This window comes from Ornithodoros turicata, chromosome 10, assembly GCF_037126465.1.
Source record: "Ornithodoros turicata isolate Travis chromosome 10, ASM3712646v1, whole genome shotgun sequence".
NCBI lineage: Eukaryota > Metazoa > Arthropoda > Arachnida > Ixodida > Argasidae > Ornithodoros > Ornithodoros turicata.
In genome coordinates, this window is record NC_088210.1 from 16,603,276 (window position 1) to 16,624,517 (window position 21,242).

At 47.5% G+C, this 21,242-nt stretch overlaps 2 protein-coding genes across 5 annotated transcripts in view; one reads left to right on the forward strand and one right to left on the reverse strand.

Annotated features, from left to right (window-relative positions):
* LOC135370709 (receptor expression-enhancing protein 5-like) overlaps positions 1–21,242 on the forward strand; it is a 42,454-nt gene that overhangs the window by 19,421 nt on the left and 1,791 nt on the right. Inside the window, exons 2-5 of one of the 4 annotated variants that reach the window (XM_064604510.1) lie at positions 11,629–11,774; positions 16,567–16,685; positions 17,945–18,038; positions 19,421–19,559. In XM_064604510.1, coding sequence (XP_064460580.1) covers positions 11,773–11,774; positions 16,567–16,685; positions 17,945–18,038; positions 19,421–19,559 — 354 coding nt within the window. In that variant the 5' untranslated portion in view covers positions 11,629–11,772. Of the gene's footprint in view, positions 1–11,628; positions 11,775–14,895; positions 15,104–16,267; positions 16,434–16,566; positions 16,686–17,944; positions 18,039–19,420; positions 19,560–21,242 lie in introns of those variants that run through there. The other 3 variants (XM_064604509.1, XM_064604511.1, XM_064604512.1) reach the window with 3 other exon arrangements.
* Positions 827–13,478, reverse strand: LOC135370707 (neprilysin-1-like). The gene is made up of 23 exons (XM_064604508.1): positions 13,362–13,478; positions 12,337–12,369; positions 11,796–11,831; positions 11,609–11,730; positions 8,849–8,938; positions 6,470–6,631; positions 6,326–6,412; positions 5,506–5,708; positions 5,262–5,444; positions 4,608–4,694; positions 4,417–4,547; positions 3,854–4,085; positions 3,624–3,722; positions 3,485–3,562; positions 3,316–3,428; positions 3,201–3,259; positions 3,098–3,149; positions 1,745–1,812; positions 1,547–1,677; positions 1,417–1,482; positions 1,184–1,291; positions 1,045–1,121; positions 827–992 (listed from the first exon to the last, which is right to left on the reverse strand). Exons 1-23 carry the CDS (start codon positions 13,373–13,375, stop codon positions 893–895), a joined length of 2,331 nt encoding a protein of 776 aa, XP_064460578.1. The 5' UTR covers positions 13,376–13,478; the 3' UTR covers positions 827–892.

Below are 21,242 nucleotides of genomic sequence, written 5' to 3' on the forward strand. Positions count from 1 at the left end.
GCTGTCGCCTGTCTTGCTTCATCTGGCCGAATCGGGACGAATGATGTAAAATGCCTCTTACACGCAATAATACTTGAGTCAGCAAAAACACAGTGGGAATGGGGAATTTCATCGCCACAGGCGACGCTCTACACACACTTCGCACACTCACCACAACTTCACCACATAGCAAGCTCTGTGTCAACCATTGCCACGAATGATAGGGTTATCGCTTCTGATTCGAGGAGAGAGGGAGGCGTACGCCTTTTTGTGTCAGCTACCTTGTATCCAAATTGACACAAAAAGGCGTACGCCCCCTCTCTTCGAAGCAGAAGCGATATCATTCGTGGCAATGGTTGGCGCAGAGCGTGCTATGCGGTGAAGTTCAGCTTTTAGAGTGTACTGTTAGCACTCCTGATTTGTGGAAAGCGCAGGGCATACGCCTTTTTGACCTTTGGCCTTTTTGGCAGAGCGTTGGTGGGCTGTATTTAGCCATGGGCCAAGCAATTTTGATACAGAGAGGGGAGAGAGTCCCAGGTGACTAAGAGACTCTGAGGGTGCGGTTAGGAAAGGTTGCACCGCAGTGAGTGAAGTGTCAACTTGCAAAAAGCGATAACGCCACCCAGGTGTAAAAGCCGCACGAGTCGCATTCCATGGATTAATGCATCTGGACGAGAGGCGTTTCGTGGCATGCGGAAAGCGAGCGTTGGATCAAATCCTCTCTGGTTGGATCAAATCTGTTGTCCATTGGCGGGAAGCCACGGGCGTCACAAGACGTCGAAGAATGGAACAGCGTTTCAATGTTGGGAGCACATGACAGGTGCAATGAAAATTGAGAGACCATTGCCAAATTTATTATAGGCCATAGAGACCAAATTTATTATAGGCACACATATTGCAGGTGCCACGAGTTCTACCAGACGACGCATTTCTGCTCCGGGTTCATGATGCCTCCAAGGGGGCAGTTGAAGGCGTCCGCGAACCGCTCGAAGTTCATCAACGGAATAATAGTCCTGCAAAGAGCACTGTTCAGCGCGGCTACAGCGGAGACAAGAACTTTAATACCTGAAGCGGTTTGGTATTTGTTCTCGAGGCCTTAGGTAAAAGTACATTGAACGCTTTCGAGAAACCTCGCAGCGTGCCTTAAAAAGAAGAACGCTTTTAGTGCTTACTACAACACGAAGACGTGTTGTTCTGTTATTACCATAGCGTAGGAGATGAAGAATATTTGATCCAGATTCCAGGGTTCGGTGTTCGGGATTGTATAAGCGCCGTACAGTTCTTCATATTTGGTCATATAGACTCTGTAGGCCTGAAAGACAATGCATGCTATGCAATCGAAAGGAAATCGCCAGTACAGTGATAGAGTCTACCTGCTGCTCTTTACATGACCCACCGTGTATGTTGGCGACACCGTGAGTGTCGCGTGGTGCTTACCTTGTATGCGAGCCTCAAACCAGCGTTATCGGCGATACTGGTCTCCAGAGTAGAATTGACATTGAGCTACGTGAACAGAATAAAGTCTTAATGCAGGTTCTGGCTAAACGCATAATGAGACTATACTAACCCTTCTGCCAGTAACGGGATTGCTGAACTGATCGTATTGCTGCATGAGACAGTTGGCGCTGGCTGTAAATTTCCGGTGAGACTCCCGGGACCACCATTCCACCAGCTTTCCCCGTTCGTCATACAAGGCACCTTGCGGAGAGAGCCAGTCCTTATAGTATGCACAGCGCAGGTCTTGGGCAGGACGTTCGTTACCTACCTTGTTCGCCGAACCCATAAGTCATGTATTGGCCTATGATCGACCCAAGAGCACCGAAGTTTATGGGCCTATAGAAAAGCAGGAATAAGTAAAGAACCCAGTATACCCACACATCAGCATGGAAGCACGAGCAAGTGTTAATACATAGGACTGCAGCAGCAGCTCCCAATTGGTGGACTTCTAACGCGGACTGAGGAATTGCCAGATGGATATGATTCTAATACGCTAGAGATAAGAAATGAGATGAATAAAACGAACTGTTCAAATAAGATAATGCAAGAATATCTCCCGTTAATGCGAGAAGCACAGAGTGATAAGATTTTACGGATACGTGCCTTTCTCAACCTATTAATAGGGAGTTTCAGGAAACCGTGGGCACCCTCCGATCCTTTGCCGCATCGCTATCAGCCAATCAGCTATTGCTACGCTGCGCTGATTGCGGAAAATGCCCTAATGCCATTTCCTCTTTGCATTTTTTCCAGCACTTTTCCTAATAGAAGTCATTACATTTTCCGCTTTGGCGGAGGTTTGTGCAACAGATAAGACGTGCACTTACGCAAGGACGATAGTCGTAGCGAGCGAGAGGCCTTTGGTTTGGGCACACTCTAGAGACCACCCTCAAGTAGAGATCCCGTAAGTGAGAGAGTGATGTTGACATCACTACGTGACGCAGAGGGTACGCCGCAATTAGCACCGGGCTTCGCTGCGGACTAAATTCGGGCAGCGGACTAAATTTATGGTCGAAATGAGACCTCGCAGGTGCTCGTCACACCTAGTAACGTCACACGATAGGAAATCTTGCCGGGCGTCCAAAGTCACGGCGCATCGCTCATGGTCGGCCTTTGATGGGGTTTTCGTAAATTAAATTGCGCGATGACAAGACATCATCGTTCGTCGAAAATGAATAAGGCAGGGTTCGCTGCTCCTTTAAAGAGGCACTCCAGTGTCTCTTTAAAGTCTTTCTTTAAAGTGCCTCTTTTCAGTGTCACTCTCTTCCCTGCTCTTCTCGGACTAACGGATCGTTGTGAGTCACCAGGTGCGATGCTTCGCACACGTGTGCCGTGCCCTCAACCTGTTCAACCGTGCACGTCAACCACGGTCGCCCTCGCTGCCCACCTCTAGTGAAGTCGTGGACTTCTGCTGCTTTATCGCCGCTCCGCGTCTAAGGGGAGAGTGACGTGACGGCCGGTGGACGACGATGAGGACGGACACGCGCCTGGAACACACGCTCCTCAGTTCCACCGGCGCGTCCATAGAGATAGGCCACCGTCATCGCCTCTCCATGGCATACCATCATCGCCGGTCACCACCTCCTCTACAAGAACCTTACCCATAGGAGATTTTACTACTTACGGAGCGAGAGCCATGAGGAAGAACGGGAACTGAAGGTAGTCCACCGGCAGAACTGCGATACAGAGAGATCAGAAACAGTCGTAGAATAAAAACGGGTACGTACGCAAATAATTTCCCAGCAAGCTGTACTGCATGCCCCATTCGCCGTCTTCAGGATACCACCTAGAGGATTAAATGGAAGACTCGGAGACAAGTCTACCGGATTTGGCATTTCTTACCCAAAATCTTGAGCTCTCCTGTAGCGCCTGAGCCTTGCAAGTGCGATGCGGTTGTGAATCTTAAGAGTTCTCAAGAAGCTGATGAAATACTCTTCTTTGCGGAGGTCAGGTATCTGAAGGAGGTTTATTTTATACAGCATTCCTCCTACAGTACAGATAATATACTCACATCCTTGTAGTACTCATCAAGGTCCCTGTCGCTCCGAATCCATGGAGGAAATCCGATGTTCATCTGCAGGTGGTGCAGCTGTCGTTGGGAGAAAAAGCTTATAGTCTGCGGGAAGGTGCATATGTCCAAATTTATTTACCTTTTGCCTTGCTCTTTCTTTTGTCTCGTCGTCCATCCAAGTATTCAAATCTACGAGAACTTCAAAGGCGTCGCGAACCTCCTCTGCTACCTCGTACACCTGCACAGAGCATACTAGTGAGAACGAGCTGCAAGTTTTTAGCAAGGAGGGTGTGTTTGTGCTTCGTTAAAGGTCCTAAGCCGTAGTTCTCGACCAACGGCTTCAGGACTTCATCCAGGACAGCGCTATACCTTGCGATAACGTTCTGCCGGCCTGGTGATGTGCCGGTCGAAGTAGAGCCGTCCTACTGCGAAGTGCAAGAGCTTCGTAGTCATTCGCACACACTCTCGTGGTAGTTCCGTGATGTCCTGGAGAAGGTACCGGTAGCGATCGAATCGGAAGCGGGCACGACGGAACCGCTCAAGGGCGTGGTTACCCATCATCTGTACTATGCGCCAGCCCAAGTAGTTAGCCACTGCAGAGCTGCAAGTTCAGTCGCGTTGGCCATTGTAAATCATTCCGGATACGACGGAGAATCAATCGAGTCACATTTCGTAAACTTGATGAAGAGTACCGCTTCACCGTATACGTATAGTGCAGGGGTGGACCCTGGACTTCTCTGAGAGGCGCGGTCGGTTCAAGACAGCGTGCTGCCGCCTAAGATCACTCAGCACTAAGCGCTAAAATGAGCGGGGACATGACATCCGGACACCCCTAGATCTTCCCCTACCCTTGGTGTTTGCGACCGGAACTAGCAGGTGAAATTATACCCTGTAATCTGTAAATCCTGTAATCGGGATAACCAGCATCGTACCTTGGAACTTCCTTCAGGAGCCTGGAAAGCCTCTTGAGATACAATGGGTGCGTGATCACAACATGGTCGTCTGTATCCAAGGAAACGCCGACCTCTTTGAGAATAATGTTAAGGAGATATGTCCAAGGGATCTGAAAAACGATTCGAACCGTAAGAAACGACGGACCAACTTTTCTAGCGTCGTGGCTCACCTCTTTTATGGAGCTTTCCAGTGTTCTTAACGACATGAGGTTGTAAACTCGCCTCGGGTTGTTGAGTGTTTCCAGAGGTTCAGTAAGCTGTTCCGATGGAATCGTGTGTCACTTTACACTGTCACACGGACCAAACCGCAATGTCTTCCAAATACTACTGAATTACAATACACGTCTCTCCCATTACATTATTCCAAAATATTGTTTCTTTATGTAACGCGGAAGTATCAAAATCTCTAGTTCTTAGAGGTATGACGTCATAGGTGTCCTCAGTGTGCCACCCGTCTGGCAGCGCTGCTACTTCAAAGTCCATTTCCCGTCTCGTCACCACAGCCGTTAGCCGTTAGCGTTGTTGTAACGTGGCGCGGAGAGCGGATATACCGGGAAGGTGCGCGCATTGTTCCTTGGAGAGAGACGCCAGAGCTCTGTGACGTCACCAACTCTGAGAATCCGAAACTATGACATTTTGCAGGTTCTTTGGGAAAGCGCGAAATGGTCGCTAACGGCATTTTGATTTTACGCACCTAGTCTCACAGTGAAGTTGATTTAGAATAATAAAATAAATAATAATAATAAACAAATGATTCTTTTAGTCCATCGTGGCACGTTCCAGCCACAGTGTCGTGTCAGTGACGTCAATCAATGCTGACTCACCGCAGCCAGTTTGCTCTCAAATGCGACGATGTTGTTGACAACGTCAGCCGCTGTTACGCTGGCACCGAGCAAGATGGCGCTGCGATAGATGTACAGCTTGTACCTGTGCAAGATTCTAAAGAAGGGTGAGCGGAAGCGACCGCGTAGGACTATGCTCTCCACTCCAAACGACGGCTGCCCAATCTGGAACAGAAATCGTGGTGAGGACGATCGTACTTTCACGGGGGCCGGATCCAGGTCTTACGTATATGATATATCGGTCGCTATTATGATAGTCCATGCCCACTCGAACCGAAATGATCGCGTCCAGGCCGAGTTCTCTGATGACGCTCCCCAAAATGTGGAAGATTCGAAACTGCGCCGTCTGGTTCACCACGGGCCAGTTGGGGATTTCGAAGTAGGTCAGCAGATCTTCCAGAGGCTTCACACCCTTACTGTTCCGGAGGTCTATAAGCGAAAAAGAAAAATTATCACTCGTATTACAATATTCGATTGGTCGATTGCTCTGGAGCTTTCTGGCGAGGCTGGTGGAAAGAGTGCTCTGATTGCATTGGCCTTTCGGTTTCCGAGCGCTCTGGGCCGCTCTGAGCGGTACCAAGATCTGAAACTTTCCTACCAACGTCGTTCCATTCCCATGAATCACGTCCATGTCCTGCTTCGGTGGAAAACCGGAAGTTATACGTTCTACTGCTGCGAATGCGGCTGTTACGCCAATGCCACTCAGATAAACAAAGCCTAATCCCTTAAACGACGTGACGCAGTCATTAAGAACCCGCCAATAAGGACCGTGATTTCGGCGGCTGTAGCTATGGAGACAAGCTGCCACCAGCCGCATAGGCGGCCACTTGTAGTCACAGAAAGCGTTGTGTTCTAAAGCGTCAGCGGCGATTCACTGAAACAGACGACATCCTTGACTTCAAGCAAGACTTCTGTGTCTAGATGGCGCTGGCCGCGTTCGGCTTGTTCCAGATACCTTCAAGTCTGATTACAAGCGAGAGCCGAACTTGCCCGGTCTCACTCAGAGGACCAGGTGCGACCAGTCGAAGATGAGTCTCGAAACTTACCCATATTGATGCATCCTTGGTATAGCGCGGACGCCTTCTGCATGGCTGTCTGATCGCGGTACGAGATCACGGTGTTGTTCAGGATCTCTGCACGAGGACCTGCAGTCGTAAGTCTGAATCCCTCTAGACGTTGGAAGGGCTTACCGCCAATTTCGTCTTCTACTTTGCGGTGGGACTCAATTACAGTAGTGAGGAGAACTTCATCCGGTGAGACTCTAGCTTTTTTCATCCAGCCGCCGCAAACGAACTCGAAAAAGTCATCGCATGGCTCCAGGAACTCTGCTAGGGAGTCGCGCAGACTACCGACTGAAAATAGAATAATTCATCAGTGTCTTTGTAACACGGTGTGCACATATATGGCCTAACATTATAATAACAGGACAGTGATAACTAATATTGACTCGAATCAAGTGGGATACGAGATTAATCGGCAGCCTTTCTCCACTGGGGACGGGGGCACATGCCGTGAGGATGCCCTGGTGTTGAATGCATCTTGTGCTCACAAATTCCGCTGAACGATGTTGTGATTTGTGACTGATATATTGTTTATATTGTCATATACTTTTTGTAATTGTACACCAATATTATTATCCTAAGTTCATTGGCACGAGCGGTGACCCATGCGCAAATGGGGAAGAGTGGACGGAGGACTGTCCTATGCACCGCTGGACACGTTCTTCCAGAGCATCCAACTCCTATGAGGAGCCCATCCGCACGATCCAATAAGGACGCTACTCATCGGCACATCATGATTGGTCAATGGAAATTTGAACGCGCAGAAGCGAACGTACGACTACGGTAGCAGACGACAGCAACAGCTCCTATGAAAACCCGTAGACTGATGATGATCAACTTTAGAAAGACTCATCTCTCGTGGGATGTCGACCGCTTATACAAACATACTAAGGTAAGCTGAAGTACAACGTATTGTGGAAATTAAGGAAGCAATAACCGATTAATTAAGCCGATGAGTAGCGCCACCGCTACACTCTAGAAACAGAACTTCACCGCAATAGCCCTCTGTGCGCCAACCACTGCAAACGAATGATAGGATTATCGCTTGTGATTCGAGGAGAGAAGGGGGCGTACGTCTTTATGACAATTTTGATATATGATAATTGCCACAAAAAGGCGTACTCCCTCCTCGCTCCTCGAATCAGAAGCGATAACCCTATCATTCGTAGCAATGGTTGGCGCACAGCGTTCTATGCGGTGAAGTTCTGCGTTTAGAGTGTAGCCTCCAAATGTGGCGTGCGACGCACTGTGGTGCAAAGCTTGCTCCGTCTCTGGCTTCCTCTGTTATACTGTGTAATACAGCGCTGACACTAAGTCCAATACTCTTCAATATTCCATTCCTTCAATATAGGCCACTGAGAAAAGCTGGGCGATTAGTGAAAAATGTTTTGAAGCAGAATATGACACCTTCGTTTAATGAAAACCAAATTAAATATTGTTTCAGCTTTAGGAGAAAATACACCCGTATAGTTCTTAAACGTAATTTATTTAACACGTTGTTCGTCGACTACAAGAAACGCATTAATTCTCGAGCCTGAATTATTTCCATAAAACTAAGCAACGATCAAAAGCAAAACCAGGTCACTTGTAATGTAACAGTTCCTGCCTAAACTCTTTCAGACGAGAGCAATATGTAAACGAACAAGAAAACACCCGCCGCCCAATGAGGCTTTCGGCGGAACCCGAAGGCGCCAATTTTAAAAAAGAAACGAGTAAACGTGGTTGGTGGATTCGAAAGATTCGATTCGCCGTTTTGGGCACAGGGATTCGGATTCGCGAATCTCGAATCTCTGCGCCTACAGGATTCGAGAATTCGTGGATTCCCAAATTCGGTTTGCACATCCCTAGCAAAAGGGCTAAAACGGAAAGTGACGAAACGGACGACACAGATCGCGCAAACTTTCAGTTGTTTATTCACATGAATAAACAGTCGAAAGTTTACGCACAGTGTCACTACGCTGCGTCCCTTTCCGCTTTAGTGCTTTTACCCACATCAATGATATTCACCAACAGGCCCAAAAAGGCACTTTCAAATAACCGTACGAAGACCAGCGACGAGGAAGTAAATATTCGCACTGCATTTCTCGCAGCACAGTATTCGTCCAACAATCAAGTTCTCATTTCCTTTTACCGCAGTATATGCTCATTGAGCTCCACTGAGTTAGACGGTCTCGCCTCCTTTTCTTAGTTACGCGACAGTTAGGGATTCGAGTTACTGATTGGGTATTCTGCGTAAAAATATCGAACTTCGAAAACAGCGGACGATTCTGAAACCATTCTACAGCTGTCCAGCACTGTTAGTTCCTCTTCCGGATTTGTAATGGATTTGAAAAAAAATGCGGATTTGAAAAGGGATTTGATTTGGCGCGATGAAGATCTATCCGGATTTGAAGTGATTTGAAGTACTGCATCTTGAGTGCGTACTCAAGATACGTATACAAGTCTGTATCTAAGTTGTGATCAAGGTCACGTGTACCACTATAAAACACTACATAAAGAACTACATACCGAAGACCCTGCACTCCTCGTAGTCACAGCTCTGCGTGGTATTCCCGTACGGGTTATAAGGAATCAGTTCACCAGGGCGATGACATTCTCCTGGAAGGGACACTCTGTAAGACGCGTTTGTGATGCAAACGCGAGGTCGCGTAGAACACATTTTCGCGCTCTGGGGGAGGCCATAGTTGATGCGGAAACTTAAGGCGGACCCACGCGGTCCAGTTAACGTTCGCTTCCAGGAGGAGTTGGCTGCACCGTCCCAAAATTGTTTTCTTCGCTTTGCTTCCCTCACGCGTTTTAAGGAAGTAATGTAATCGGCGCAGCGTGCAGAACATGATAGCAAACGAGTACAGTGAAACTCCTTTATAGCGAACACCTTTTTAACGAAAATACCACTACAGCGAATTTTTTTGCGGTCCCGCTGGAGCCCTATAGGTCCAATAATGGACATCCTTTTTAACGAAAATACCTTTACAGCGATTTTTTTTTTTTTTGCTGTCCCCTGAGTTTCGTTGTATAGGAGTAAGGAGTTTGACTGTATAAGCCATTATTTACATTCGCAGGGATCTGGGAGACAGCAGTAAGCTTGTCGAATTGGTTGATTGCAATCAATTCCCCGACTGTTACTGTAGAGAATGACATCATTTTGGCCCAAATATCGCGGGCGGGCGTGCCGACAGAAGCGATTTTGTTGCATCTCCTATAGACTCCCATGTAGTTGAAAAATTGACAAATTTTAATTCGCCGAAAATCAGTGGATCGCGTCAGTCCTTCACAAAATATGTCATTCCCTAGATAAACTCGAGAGAAACACGCCTGTACCTGTTTCACATGGAAATTTAGCGAGGTTTACGAGAACCCTGCGAACAGAAATTCCTCATAGACTTCTTAAGAAGTGAGTCCGCCTTAAATTCGCTGAAAACGCGGGCTCATGTTTCTCGGTGACGTCATAGTTTTACTTGTACCCTTGTCACAGGGGCAGTCTTAACTGCGGTTATGCGTAACTGCCGTTACCCGACCAAACCGCGGTTATAGCGACGTTCGACTATACAGTTTGGCACGGCGACACTGGCGCCGGCTTTCGTCCCTGGTGGCGGGGGAAGGAAAGTTTTCCAGTCTATTCTATACAAGCGTAGATGACGATGTTGGTGAATTCACACGTTATTGCGTTATTAATCCTGTCTTGTGTTCGACCTACTTCAGTGAATGTGTACAATGCCTGATGAAATAACTGCAGGAAACCGCGAAATAACTTATATAAACGCTGGAAATAACTTATCCGCGCCACCACATGTGGCACTGATTGCAGTGAGCGAGGGCGCCCCCTGCGCAGCCGAACGAGCCCATGGTGAACCACGGTTTGGTGTTTGTCACATGGCAGTTTGTGACATATGTTAGCAGTGACCACGTGATTGCGACACAAGCGCCAGGCATATTCTGGTTACGCTTTTTTATCATGAAAAGAAAAGGGCATAACGGTAATTAAAGAGCTTAACGATAATTAAATATACGGTACGCACATGATTACTTGCGGGAGATGTCACACGGCAGCGCTAAGCGCGGTTAAGGCAACCGTCCATATCCTCGGCTATACCTCGCGAAATTAAGGTAGCCAAGCTCGGTTTCCCATAACCGCGGTTAGAGGCGCAACCTCCGTTTGGTCGGCCGTGTGACTGCAGCAAACAGCGATTACCGTGTGTGTAACCGGCATTAACGGCATGGCCACCACCATCATCATCATCATCGTCATTTTAGCTCATTTTAATGCCGGCAGCGCCCTGCTTTAGGAGTTGTTTTTTTACGAAACTCATTTGAATTTTTATTTAAATAATGAGCGCCTTCCACTCATTCACACGGTGCGCAGCTTGTAGGTGGTATCGGACAGATACCAAAAGTAAGTTCGTCGATTGGTGCACCCGTTCGCGAATTGTTGAGCCCGAGGATTTAACTGAAACACCCGGTATATGTGTTTGAAAAAAAAAAAAAAGAAAAAAAAAAGACAAAAAACACACACAGAGTGGAATTATTGGTCTGAACGGTAGAAAACACCATCAGAGTTTTAGTACATTGTACGCTATCGCATTGCGTACGTAAGGGATAGCGTTGATGGTTCTGCGCACGCCCACACTCTAAAAACTGAACTTCACCGCATAGCACGCCCTGCACCAACCATTGCCACTGCCCAATGATAGGGTTATCGCTGCCGATTCAAAAAAGGGAGTGGGGCGTACGCCTTTTTTGTGTCAATTTGGGTATATAATAATACACACAGAAAGGCGTACGCCTTCCTCTCTCTTCGAATCAGAAGGGATGACCCTATCATTCGCAGTAATGGTTGGCGCAGAGTGCGCTATGTGGGGAAGCACTGTTTTTAGAGTGCATAACAGAGAGAGGGCTTCGGGCAGTACGCAGAACCACCAACGCTATCCCTTACGTACGATGCACTGTTAAAACAGAACTTCACCACATAGCACGCTCCGAGCCAACCATCATACCGAATGATATTCTGTGTCATGATTTGTCCAAAACAGGAGGGAGGCGCCTATTTGGGACAAGATAATCTGTCCCAAATAGGCGCCTCCTCCCATTTTTCAACAAATCAATGCATAGAATGATATCATTCGGAATGATGGTTGGCTAGGAGCGTGCTATGTGGTGAAGTTCTGTTTTAACAGTGTGTACTAACCCCTGTATTGAAAATGTTGTGAAATGATGTTATAGACATAGGGCGAGAATAGACGGGAGAGCTAGACACGAAATGATACCCACTTTTATCTTTGCTACCGAAGCATCGGAACAGGACTATGATGATGACAACTAGAGTAATCAGTATTGCAACGACAACGCAAGTAATGCAGGAACTGAGGAAGGTGTCTGTGGATCCTGGGCTCCTGGAGTCCGAATGCAATGCTTTAGTCAAACGGACAACGTAAATGTAGGTCGCATTTTTACTCACGACATTTGTGAAGTGTTCTGTGCTTGTTCAGGCTTCCTAGAATAGGGAAGGACAATCGGGTTATGGAGTGACGCTCGACCAATGTTAAACAGACATTGCGTGTTCACTCTTGAAAATGAACTTCACCGCATAGCACGCTCCTAGCTAACCATGATCTCGAATGATATCGTTATCTGCCCAGGGGGCTTAATCGCTTCATCGTCGTTACGGTCGTTACAAGCTAACGAGTGGCGGGAAATTCAAAAAAGTGGGCACGTGATAAAACACGTGCACGGCGCTCTTCGCGCGATACGTGAAGGCCGTGGTATACGTCACGCGCAATGTGTCACGTGCCCACCTTTTTGAATTTCCCGCCACTCGTTAGCTTGTAACGACCGTAACGATGATGAAGCGATTAAGCCCCCTGATTTGTTGAAAACGGAAGGCGTACGCCATTTTGTGACAATTATGAACAGAATAACTGTCACAAAGAAGGCGTACGCCTCCCGTTTTCAACAAATAAACGTTACCTTCCTCGAATGCCGAGCAATATATCACTTACTCTGGCGCCTTGAAGCCGGGTGGAGGTGGTGCCCTGTTGAAACGACATCGCAGTACATCAACAAAGATAATTACGCTGTTACAATCTATAAATAGAACTTTACCGGGTCAAAACAGACTGCCATTTTCTTGATTTTTTTGAAAACGGAAGTGCACGTGCTTTGGTATCAATTGATATACAGGGTGTTTCACCTAACATAAAAAAAAATCGATTAAAAAATTGTGTCTGAATAATATGGTGCGAACGCTATTTAGCTCAGGGAAGGTTTTGCCATCACTTTTACGAAATTTAATTCGCGAGAAACATCCTGCAGGATGTTATCCGATTCCACGTACTTCCAGTTTTAAACAAATCACGAAGATAGACAATTACGTATATCATTTTGAATAACAATTGTTCCCGAGTGACATCGTTTGATTTGTTAGAAACGGAAGGAGTACGTCTTTTTGTGACAGGGAATGTAGTTCCGTACCCGCACTTATGACAAAAAGAGAAACAGAAATAGTGTTACCTGAAAGGCCAGAAAATTAGCGAACGACCGACACCAAGATGAACATGGAATGTGACAAAATAAACTTTTTTCCAACGAAATCCGACATCTGGGTAAGGCAGCAGAGGAGCATGTACCCTACCGGCGGCACAGTCCGATGCCCGCGCCGCCTGGAGAGTGCCCGAGGGAGGGGCACAACCAGAACCTGAACCTGAGGGGGAACCTGAACCTGAGGGGAACCAACACAGCCTCACCCAACCACCGAATTGCTACCATGTCCGTTTGGGTTAAGCAGTGCCGTCCCTTCTGTGCTTCGTGAAGAGTTTTACAGTGCGATACAAACCGACATAAAAACGCTCTACGGATATCACTATAGCATTGGGACTTATTGGATGTAAACTGTCACTAAAAAAAAATGTGTAGGCTCGGCGCTTTCCACGAATCGGGGGCGACAACGGTGTCATTCTGTCTGGGCAACGGTTTGTGAAGATCTAGTTTAAGAGTGGATAAGGCGTAGAAATTCTAGAGCACTTACCCGTGATGCGCCATAGTCAGCAATCAGCGGGGCTGTCTTCGACTGATGTGTCAACGCGACCAGCGAAGTGGCTGCTATTCTTCCTCGTCGTCCTGCTGCTATTGTTCGAACACGTCCGGGAACGTGGGGCGGGCAACCTTCGTCTTTTCTTCTTCTTCTTCTTCAGCCAGGAAGGCAGCGGCCGCTAACCACAAAGGGCGATTGGCCAGGGCAGGTGATGGAGTTTGTGATGGTGTGGAATAAAAAATGCTGGCCATGTCACGTCGAGACTGGGAGGTACCCGGGTTCGAATCCCGGTGCCGGCTGTGCTGTCTGGGGTTTTTCCTGGGTTTTCCTCAGACGCTTTCAGACATATGTCGGCACAGTTCCCTTAGAAGTCGGCCCAGGACGCACATTCCCCCAGGGCGTCAGTCGTGACGTTGCCCACATACGTGAGGCCGACAACGGCAAGCCCTATCGCCATCACCACCACCACCTGTGGAATAAAAATATCGTAAAAATTAAACAAGTCAGAAACATGAGAAGTGGAGAAGGAGCGTACGCAGAACGGTGCCTGTTTGATTTGGTCGTGGGGTGAAAAGGAGATGCAGTTCTGCTTATTGGTAGTGCAATTGTGTCGTGACACATTGCCTTTGTGCCCTTTCACCACAACCACCACCACCTTTGTGTTGTGGATAAACTAGTAGACTGCTGTGAGTTCGGACAGAGTCAGGCTGGCAGGCTTATTTTCGATGTACTTCAGTACGGATCCAAGCTCGATTCACGCTGCGTATACAGTGTGCCGGCAAGTGCCGTCGTCTATGTAACGCTGTCCATTTTGTTAGGCTTCCTTTAAGTGCACCTTGCTGGCACTGTGCGTGTGAAAAAAAAAGTAGCTGGACTACACCGCTTCATCAGCGTGGACTCTATTTGCAATAAGTGTTCATGCATTTCTCCTTTCTCTCGCTAAAGGGTGTACCTGACCGCTAAGAACGTCAATGCAGACAACAGCAGTAAGCTATTAGCCACGCATTTCCTGATAAAAGCAATTTTATGGAACATATAAAATGGAAGTGTTGAACCGGTTCGCGAACCGGTTTGATTTTTGGCGTGGCCGAACCGGAACTGAACCGGAACGAAATCAAAGCAACGCGAACCCGAACCCGAACCGAACCCGTATTTTTTTGCGGTTCGACACACTGGTTATAAGGTCAGAAAGAGTGAGGGGAACAGTGTATTAACACGAGCGATATTCTCGTGGAATATTCTAGTGGAAGAAAAAGCGAACACACTGCCCACGGAGCCGAAGTTCCGTCCCGTGTTATGTCGAGCATTCACACGGTGCGGAATATCGGGAGATGGCGCACTGCACACTTAGCAGAAGACAGCAGACGACACCGTCAGCGTCTTTTCCTGTCGTCTGCTACGGAATGTCTTGCGGCTGTGCGTCGCAGGGTATTCTCCATGGTTAGCAGTGTACGTGATGACACGACGTTCAGCGCTCGCGCTCGCGTGACAGCAGAAAGCTATGACGTTTTTCGCGTCTTCCGCTGGAGTATTCTCTGGGGAATGTCGCTCGTGTGAATGCACGGGAAGAGGAAGAAGAAGAGCCAACCACAAACGGTCCCATTCTCCCTCGGAAGACGAAGAAGAACAAGAACGGTCGACGTTCGTTCCTTGGATTGCTTGGATCGCGTTCGGCAGAACACAAGGTGCTGGAATCCCACCGTGCTATCTCATACGGATAACTCACCATCTCTATAGTAAGCGTACTTTCAAGGCTTCGGAACAACCTTCTGAGCCACTGACGCAGTGTAGTTCGTACCCGTACTTATGGACTTAAAAAAAAATAAAAATGGAGAGCGCGTTTAAGAGTACTGCGTGGAAATGAAACAGCCTGATGTACAGAATCGAGAACTAAGATTTATGAGTAAATGTGCACTATAGAACGATTTTTATGTCGGTTTGTATCGCACCGTATAAAACGCTTCACAAAGCTGACAGAGGTGGTAGCGTACCTGTGGTTAAGTTAAGTTAATCCAGGTTAGGTAGCAGGGATCGGGGCACGCTCTAGGCAGTAAGGGCATCACGCTGTGCCGCCGTTCAGGTTCTTTTGCACCTCTGCTTCCTTCACAAACATGGCGGATTTCGTTGAACAAATAGGGCTAATGTTGTAGTTTCGATATAAATTCTGTCACATTCATTGTTTCTCTTGTGTCAGCCGTTCGCTAATTTTTCGGTCTTTCAGGTAACACGATCTGTTCTTTCTTTTTTCTGTTGTTTCACTCTCTCTCTCTTTTGTTTTTCAGCGTAGGTGCACTCTTAGAAATGAACTTCACCGCATAGCACGCTCCTAGCCAAGCATCATCTCGAATGATACCGTTATCTGCCCTGATTTTTTGAAAACGGGAGGCGTACACCTTTTTTGTGACCTTTATGAACAGCACAAGTGTCACAAAAAAGGCGTACGCATCCCGTTTTCAACAAATCAGGTCAGATAACGTTATCATTCGAAATGATGGTTGGCTAGGAGCGTGCTATGCGGTGAAGTTCATTTTTAAGAGTGCGCGAGTATGGGACTATTCATCCAGTCACTGATATCACGTTTGATTTGTGGAAAGCGTAGCCTGCACACCCTTTTGTGACAATTAACACAACTTCGTAATTATCACAAAAAGGCGTACGCCTCCACTGAATAACACGCTCCTAGCCAACCACTTCATTCCGAATTTCATGAATGTGTCGTTCTCGCTCATTTATTGCAGGCTGATTTCCCGGGAGGCGTACGCCGTTTTGTGACACTTGCGAATTTTAATTCAGTCGTCACGAAAAGCCGTTCGCCACGCACATTCCACAAATAAGGACTGACAATAGTTTCCTTCCATGCAATAGCTGCTTTTGAGCCCGTTCTCTGGTGAAGTTCCGTTTCAACATTGTGACGTTAAAACAGAACGTCCGAAAAAAAAGAAGAAAAAAGAATGTCGAACACACTATAAGGACTCTGAGAAAAGGATACGATAAAGGAAGCTGTCAAAATCAGAACCTTATCAACAACGTGACGAAAGCCACTTTAAAAGAATACCCTATATGCAGGTAGTGCCCAGTTCCCCATTTTCCTTCTCTCCCTCTTTATTTCGTTCTCCCTCTTTATTACGTCCCTCTTGTATCTCCCCCATCACCGCAAAAACTTGACATGAAATCATCTCGTTGCTCTGTCCTGTACTAGGAATATGTCTGGGGTGAAGTTTGAGGTGAGTGCTGCGCTCAGGGAAAAAGGGGTGATCAACAACGTGCTCGCAAAGATTGAGTCCATCAGCAGGATCAAGAGGGAGGCCATTGTGTACGGTAAGAAGACTTTTCCTGTTGCCTATTTCGTGCCCTGTCTTTTGTACACTCTTAAAAATGAACTCCACCGCATAGCACACTCATAGCCAACCATAATCTCGAATGATATCGTTATCTGCCCTGCCGTACGCCTTTTTTGTGACACTTACGCTGTAATTGTCGCGCAAGAGGCGTACGGGCAGAGTTTTCAACAAATCAGGGCAGATAACGATATCATTCGAGATGGTGGCTGGCTGGGAGCGTGCTATGCGGTGAAGTTCATTTCTTAGTGCGTATGACAAAAGCACTAATATAATACTCTAAGAACAAGGCTTCACCGCATAGCACGCTCCCAGCCAGCCATAATCTCGAATGATAGGGTTATCGCTTCTGATTGGAAGAGAGAGGAAGAGAGAGGCGTACGCCCCCTCTCAAGCGATAACCATATCATTCGTGGCAATAGTTGACGCAGAGCGTGCTATGCGGTGAAGTTCTGTTTCTGGAGTGTAGCCGTTGCATGCAAACGGGTTGAATGTGTTCGTTCGTAAAAAAAAAAAAAAAAAAAGAGGCCGAGAGAGAAGAGAGAGGCCGAATGTTGGCCCCTCATGCGGGCACTTCACCGCATAGCACGCTCATAGCCAACCATCATCCCAAATGACATCGTTCTGCACCCTGATTGTTAAACTGGAGGCGTAAGACCTTTTGTGATGACACTCACGCAGTTATGTTAATCGTCACGGTGGTGACGAAAACCGGCTTGCCGTTGTTGGCCTCACTTATGTGGACAGCGCCACACTCTACAGAACTTCACCGCATAGCACGCTGTGAGCCAACCATTGTCAAGAATGATAGGGTTGTCGCATCTGATTAGAAGAGAGAAGGGGGCGTACGCCTTTTTGTGACAATTTTCATATATCCAAATTGCCACAAACAGGCGTACGCCCACCTCTCTCTTCGAATCAGAAGCGAAAGCCCTATCATTCGTGGCAGTGATGGGCGCACATCGTGCTATGCGGTGAAGTTCTGTTTTTAGAGTGCACGACTTTCGCTAGGACGAGATGAGATATGATACAAGATGACGGCCGAAAGTTAAGATCCAGGGCAGTCATACCAGAATTGGTGAGAAGTCATCGTCACAAAAAGGCTTACGCTCCGCAATTCCCACAAATCAGGAGTGATTATAACGGTATCATTCTGTTCAACGGTTGGTCTTCACCGTGCTCTGTGGTGAAGTTGTGTTTTAGTAGTATACAATAATTAGTCCCGAGTGTTCTGTTCAGCTCTTGCAGGGTTCGCAGTACTGATGTTCCTGCTGAACTTCTGGGGAAGAAGGATGACTAATATTATTACGACAGTCTGGCCGATCATCGGAAGGCAAGCAGTAGACCTTTTTAGAAAAGCAAGCGCCACCTCTGGCGCGCAAGGGCTCATGGGATCTTTGAACGCCGTGAAGCATTACGAGACAGCGAGAGGCGGAGGTACATGAAGAACAACATTCCCGGTGTGCGTAGTAGCGGTGTCGGCCGGCGTACCATAGCCGGGATAAATCATAATCGAAGCAGACGACAGAGCAGTGTCGCTCAAAGATCCCATGTTGTTTACCCCGCCGCGCGCTTGGTGGCGCGCGCAACTTTTTAAAATCGTCTATTTTGTATTCTTCTCTAAAGGGTACCAAAGGGTACTTTAAACGGTATTCTCCTCGCAGAATGAAAGATGTCGTTACCTTCAAAACAACACAAAAGGAGCGGGATTCATCCGCTGCATTCGTGCACTGTGAGGGAAAGAAACCGCAATGTGCGCTTCTCCCCTCTCTCTCCCCTTCTCAAGGAGCCCGACAATGCGGAGAGGCCTCGGATTGGTTGCTTCAAACGGTCTCCCGCGATGACTGGCGAAGTCGTTTGCGGCGACCAATGAGAGCGCGCTCCGCGTTGTCGACATGTGTTCGCCCTACGTATAGAAGAAGCGTTCTTCTCGCGCTGTGGGCACGCTTGTTTCGGCTAATTTGCGTAGCAAAATTTTGTATTGTATACTTCAATGTAGTAGTAGTTCCTTTGAGGATCTCGAAAAAAGAGAGTGGGTTTAAGTAATGGTTAAGTAACGGGTTTAAGTAACACTCTCTCCTGAAGAATGTCCGCCTGGCCGTATATAGCCCACCGACTTGGCGTGCGCATACCTGTTCGCTTCCGTCTCACTCGTTTTACCCAATGAAAGCAAATGTCCTATCTCCCCTCCTGCAGTGGAACGTTACACGTTACAACTTTCTTTTGCATTTTCGTGGACCAAGGCATACAAACTCGCAAACGCGCTCCGCTTTAGTGGGACGACGAACAAGTGGCTTCGCTGTGGAAACCCCGGTCCCAGCGTTACCTCGACGAGACTCACTCGTGGACACGCTCATTCATGCTCACTCATATATGCTCAATGTGGCAAATGATCAGAGCATGAGTGAACAAACGGGAGAGGTGAGCGGCGAGTGACTGAGCATGACTGACAAATTGAGCTGGTGATGAGTGAGCCGGGGTCACAAATGCCGACCTCCGTTCCCGATTGCGTGTTCCCGACCATATGCGTTCACTATCGAAGTTCTCGATGACTGAAGGAAACGTAAACACCTTCAGCGAAAACAGCCTAATCAATCGCCGCTAGATGATATCTAATACTATCTAGTACCCTGCCTAGTAGGTTTTGTATTGTCTCCTATAAGTGACGCGTTGCACTCAACCTATCGCTTAATTATGTCTGTTGGTTTGCTGCAGTCTGCGAGCCATGGATAAGGCCTGCACGGCCAGCCAGACAAAGTGGCTGGGGTATTGGATAGTCTATGTCATTGTCAACTCCTTCGAGTTCATCTTCATAGGCCTGGAGACGAGGATCAGACGTGTATTTATTATTAAGGTGTGTGTATGGATAACTTGTACATCAAACGGGAGGACGTCACCCCATAAGAAGCAATGAGGCCGCGGCCTTGAGAAAAGAAATGCCGCGGCCGTGCGGGTGTCTGGACGGCGCCTTTTCTCCTCTTAGCGACGCGCTCTCCCTCCTCCGCTTAGAGTGACGTCACCCGCTAAAGAACCAATGACGCGCTGACGGCCTCGGGAAAAGGAATGCCGCGGCCGTGGGGACGGCGCCTTCCTCCTCTCACAACACGCTCTCACTCCTCCACTTAGAGAGTGACGTCACACCGCGGGAGCGTCAGCGGCCAGGGAAGGCCACTTTTCGGACGAGAAAAAAAATTTAAAAAAAGCCAATTAGGTTGTCGACCGTTGCCGAACATATAGTGGTATTGTGTTTCATAGATGGGTTTCCGGATGGGGTCCCTTTAAAGTCACAAACTAAAAATTATATTTTATTTCGTACATTATTAAGACAGTTATTTGCGCCTACGTATTTACTTTAATATCTCAAGTGCTTAGAAGGCATGTCCTGCATTCCAGGTTTTACACGAACGTGGTAATTCGATATAAGCGACAGTTTGATATAAGTGGAAGTTCCATAAAAACCGCTACAATATAACCTCGGAACCGCACAGGAACACCGCGGAACGACAAAAAAGTATTCACTCAGGGGGGAAAAAGTTCATGCTGAACACCTTGGTAAAGAAAGATAAATGCGTGAACTGCACCTACTCTGTCTTCTGCATCTCGACTCACCATTCGCAGTAGGCACAGTCGGCTGGCAGAACAATTCGAATAATCGGGGTTCGAAACACATGCATTCCCAGCATCGCCACCAGCAATGGGGTAGAGGTTCGCCCCCGGCGATGAAACTTCCCATTCATCATCTCGAAATAAAGTTGTTGTTGCGGCTGGGACTGCGTAGAACATCGGACAAAGCGGTTTCATTATAACCAGGGTTTACCGTATACATCGAACTGCGGCATCGCGGCAGCAATCTTCGCCACAGAGGCGGGAGAGGGTCACGTGCTTGCAGGGCCCAAATGGAATTCCGGAGGCTTTCGGCGTCAAAACTCATCCACCATGACATGCAAAAACCAGGTCCTTTTATACCCTACACTCTTAAAAATGAACTTCACTAGCATGCTCCTAGCCAACCATAATCTCAAATGATATCGTTATCTGCCCTGATTTGTTGGAAAGTGGAGGCGTACGCCTTTTTGTCACTCTTATGCTATTCATAATTGTCACAGAAAAGGCGTACGCCTCCCGTTTTCAACAAATCAGGGCAGATGGTCGGCTAGGAGCGTGCTATGTGGTGAAGTTCATTTTTAAGAGTGTAGTCAGGCAAAGCTAAGACCGTTAGCGGAATGACCGTTACTTCACCTGTAGTCCAATCATAATTTCGAATGACATCGTTCTCTGCCCTGATTTGTTGAAAATGAAAGGCGTACACCGTTTTTGTGACAGCTGTGCTAGTTCATAATTGCCACAAAAAAAGCGTACGCCTCCTGTTTTCAACAAATCAGGGCAGAGAACGATGTCATTCAAAATGATGGTTGGACTACAGGTGAAGTAACGGCCGTTCCACTAACGGTCTTAAGTTTGCCGTCTGACTAGGGCATTACTCAATACTTCAGATAGTTAAAATACTCAGGCGCGTAGTACAACGCGTAAATGTTCG

Bases quoted from the DNA above. Each gene is read 5' to 3' on its own strand.
- LOC135370707 (XM_064604508.1), bottom strand. The intron at 5,709-6,325 runs GTAAGTTTCGAG...TTTCGCTTATAG, and splicing joins CCAAGGATGCATCAATATGG to ACCTCCGGAACAGTAAGGGT. The intron at 1,122-1,183 runs GTAATAACAGAA...CTTCTTTTTAAG, and splicing joins TCTTCATCTCCTACGCTATG to GCACGCTGCGAGGTTTCTCG.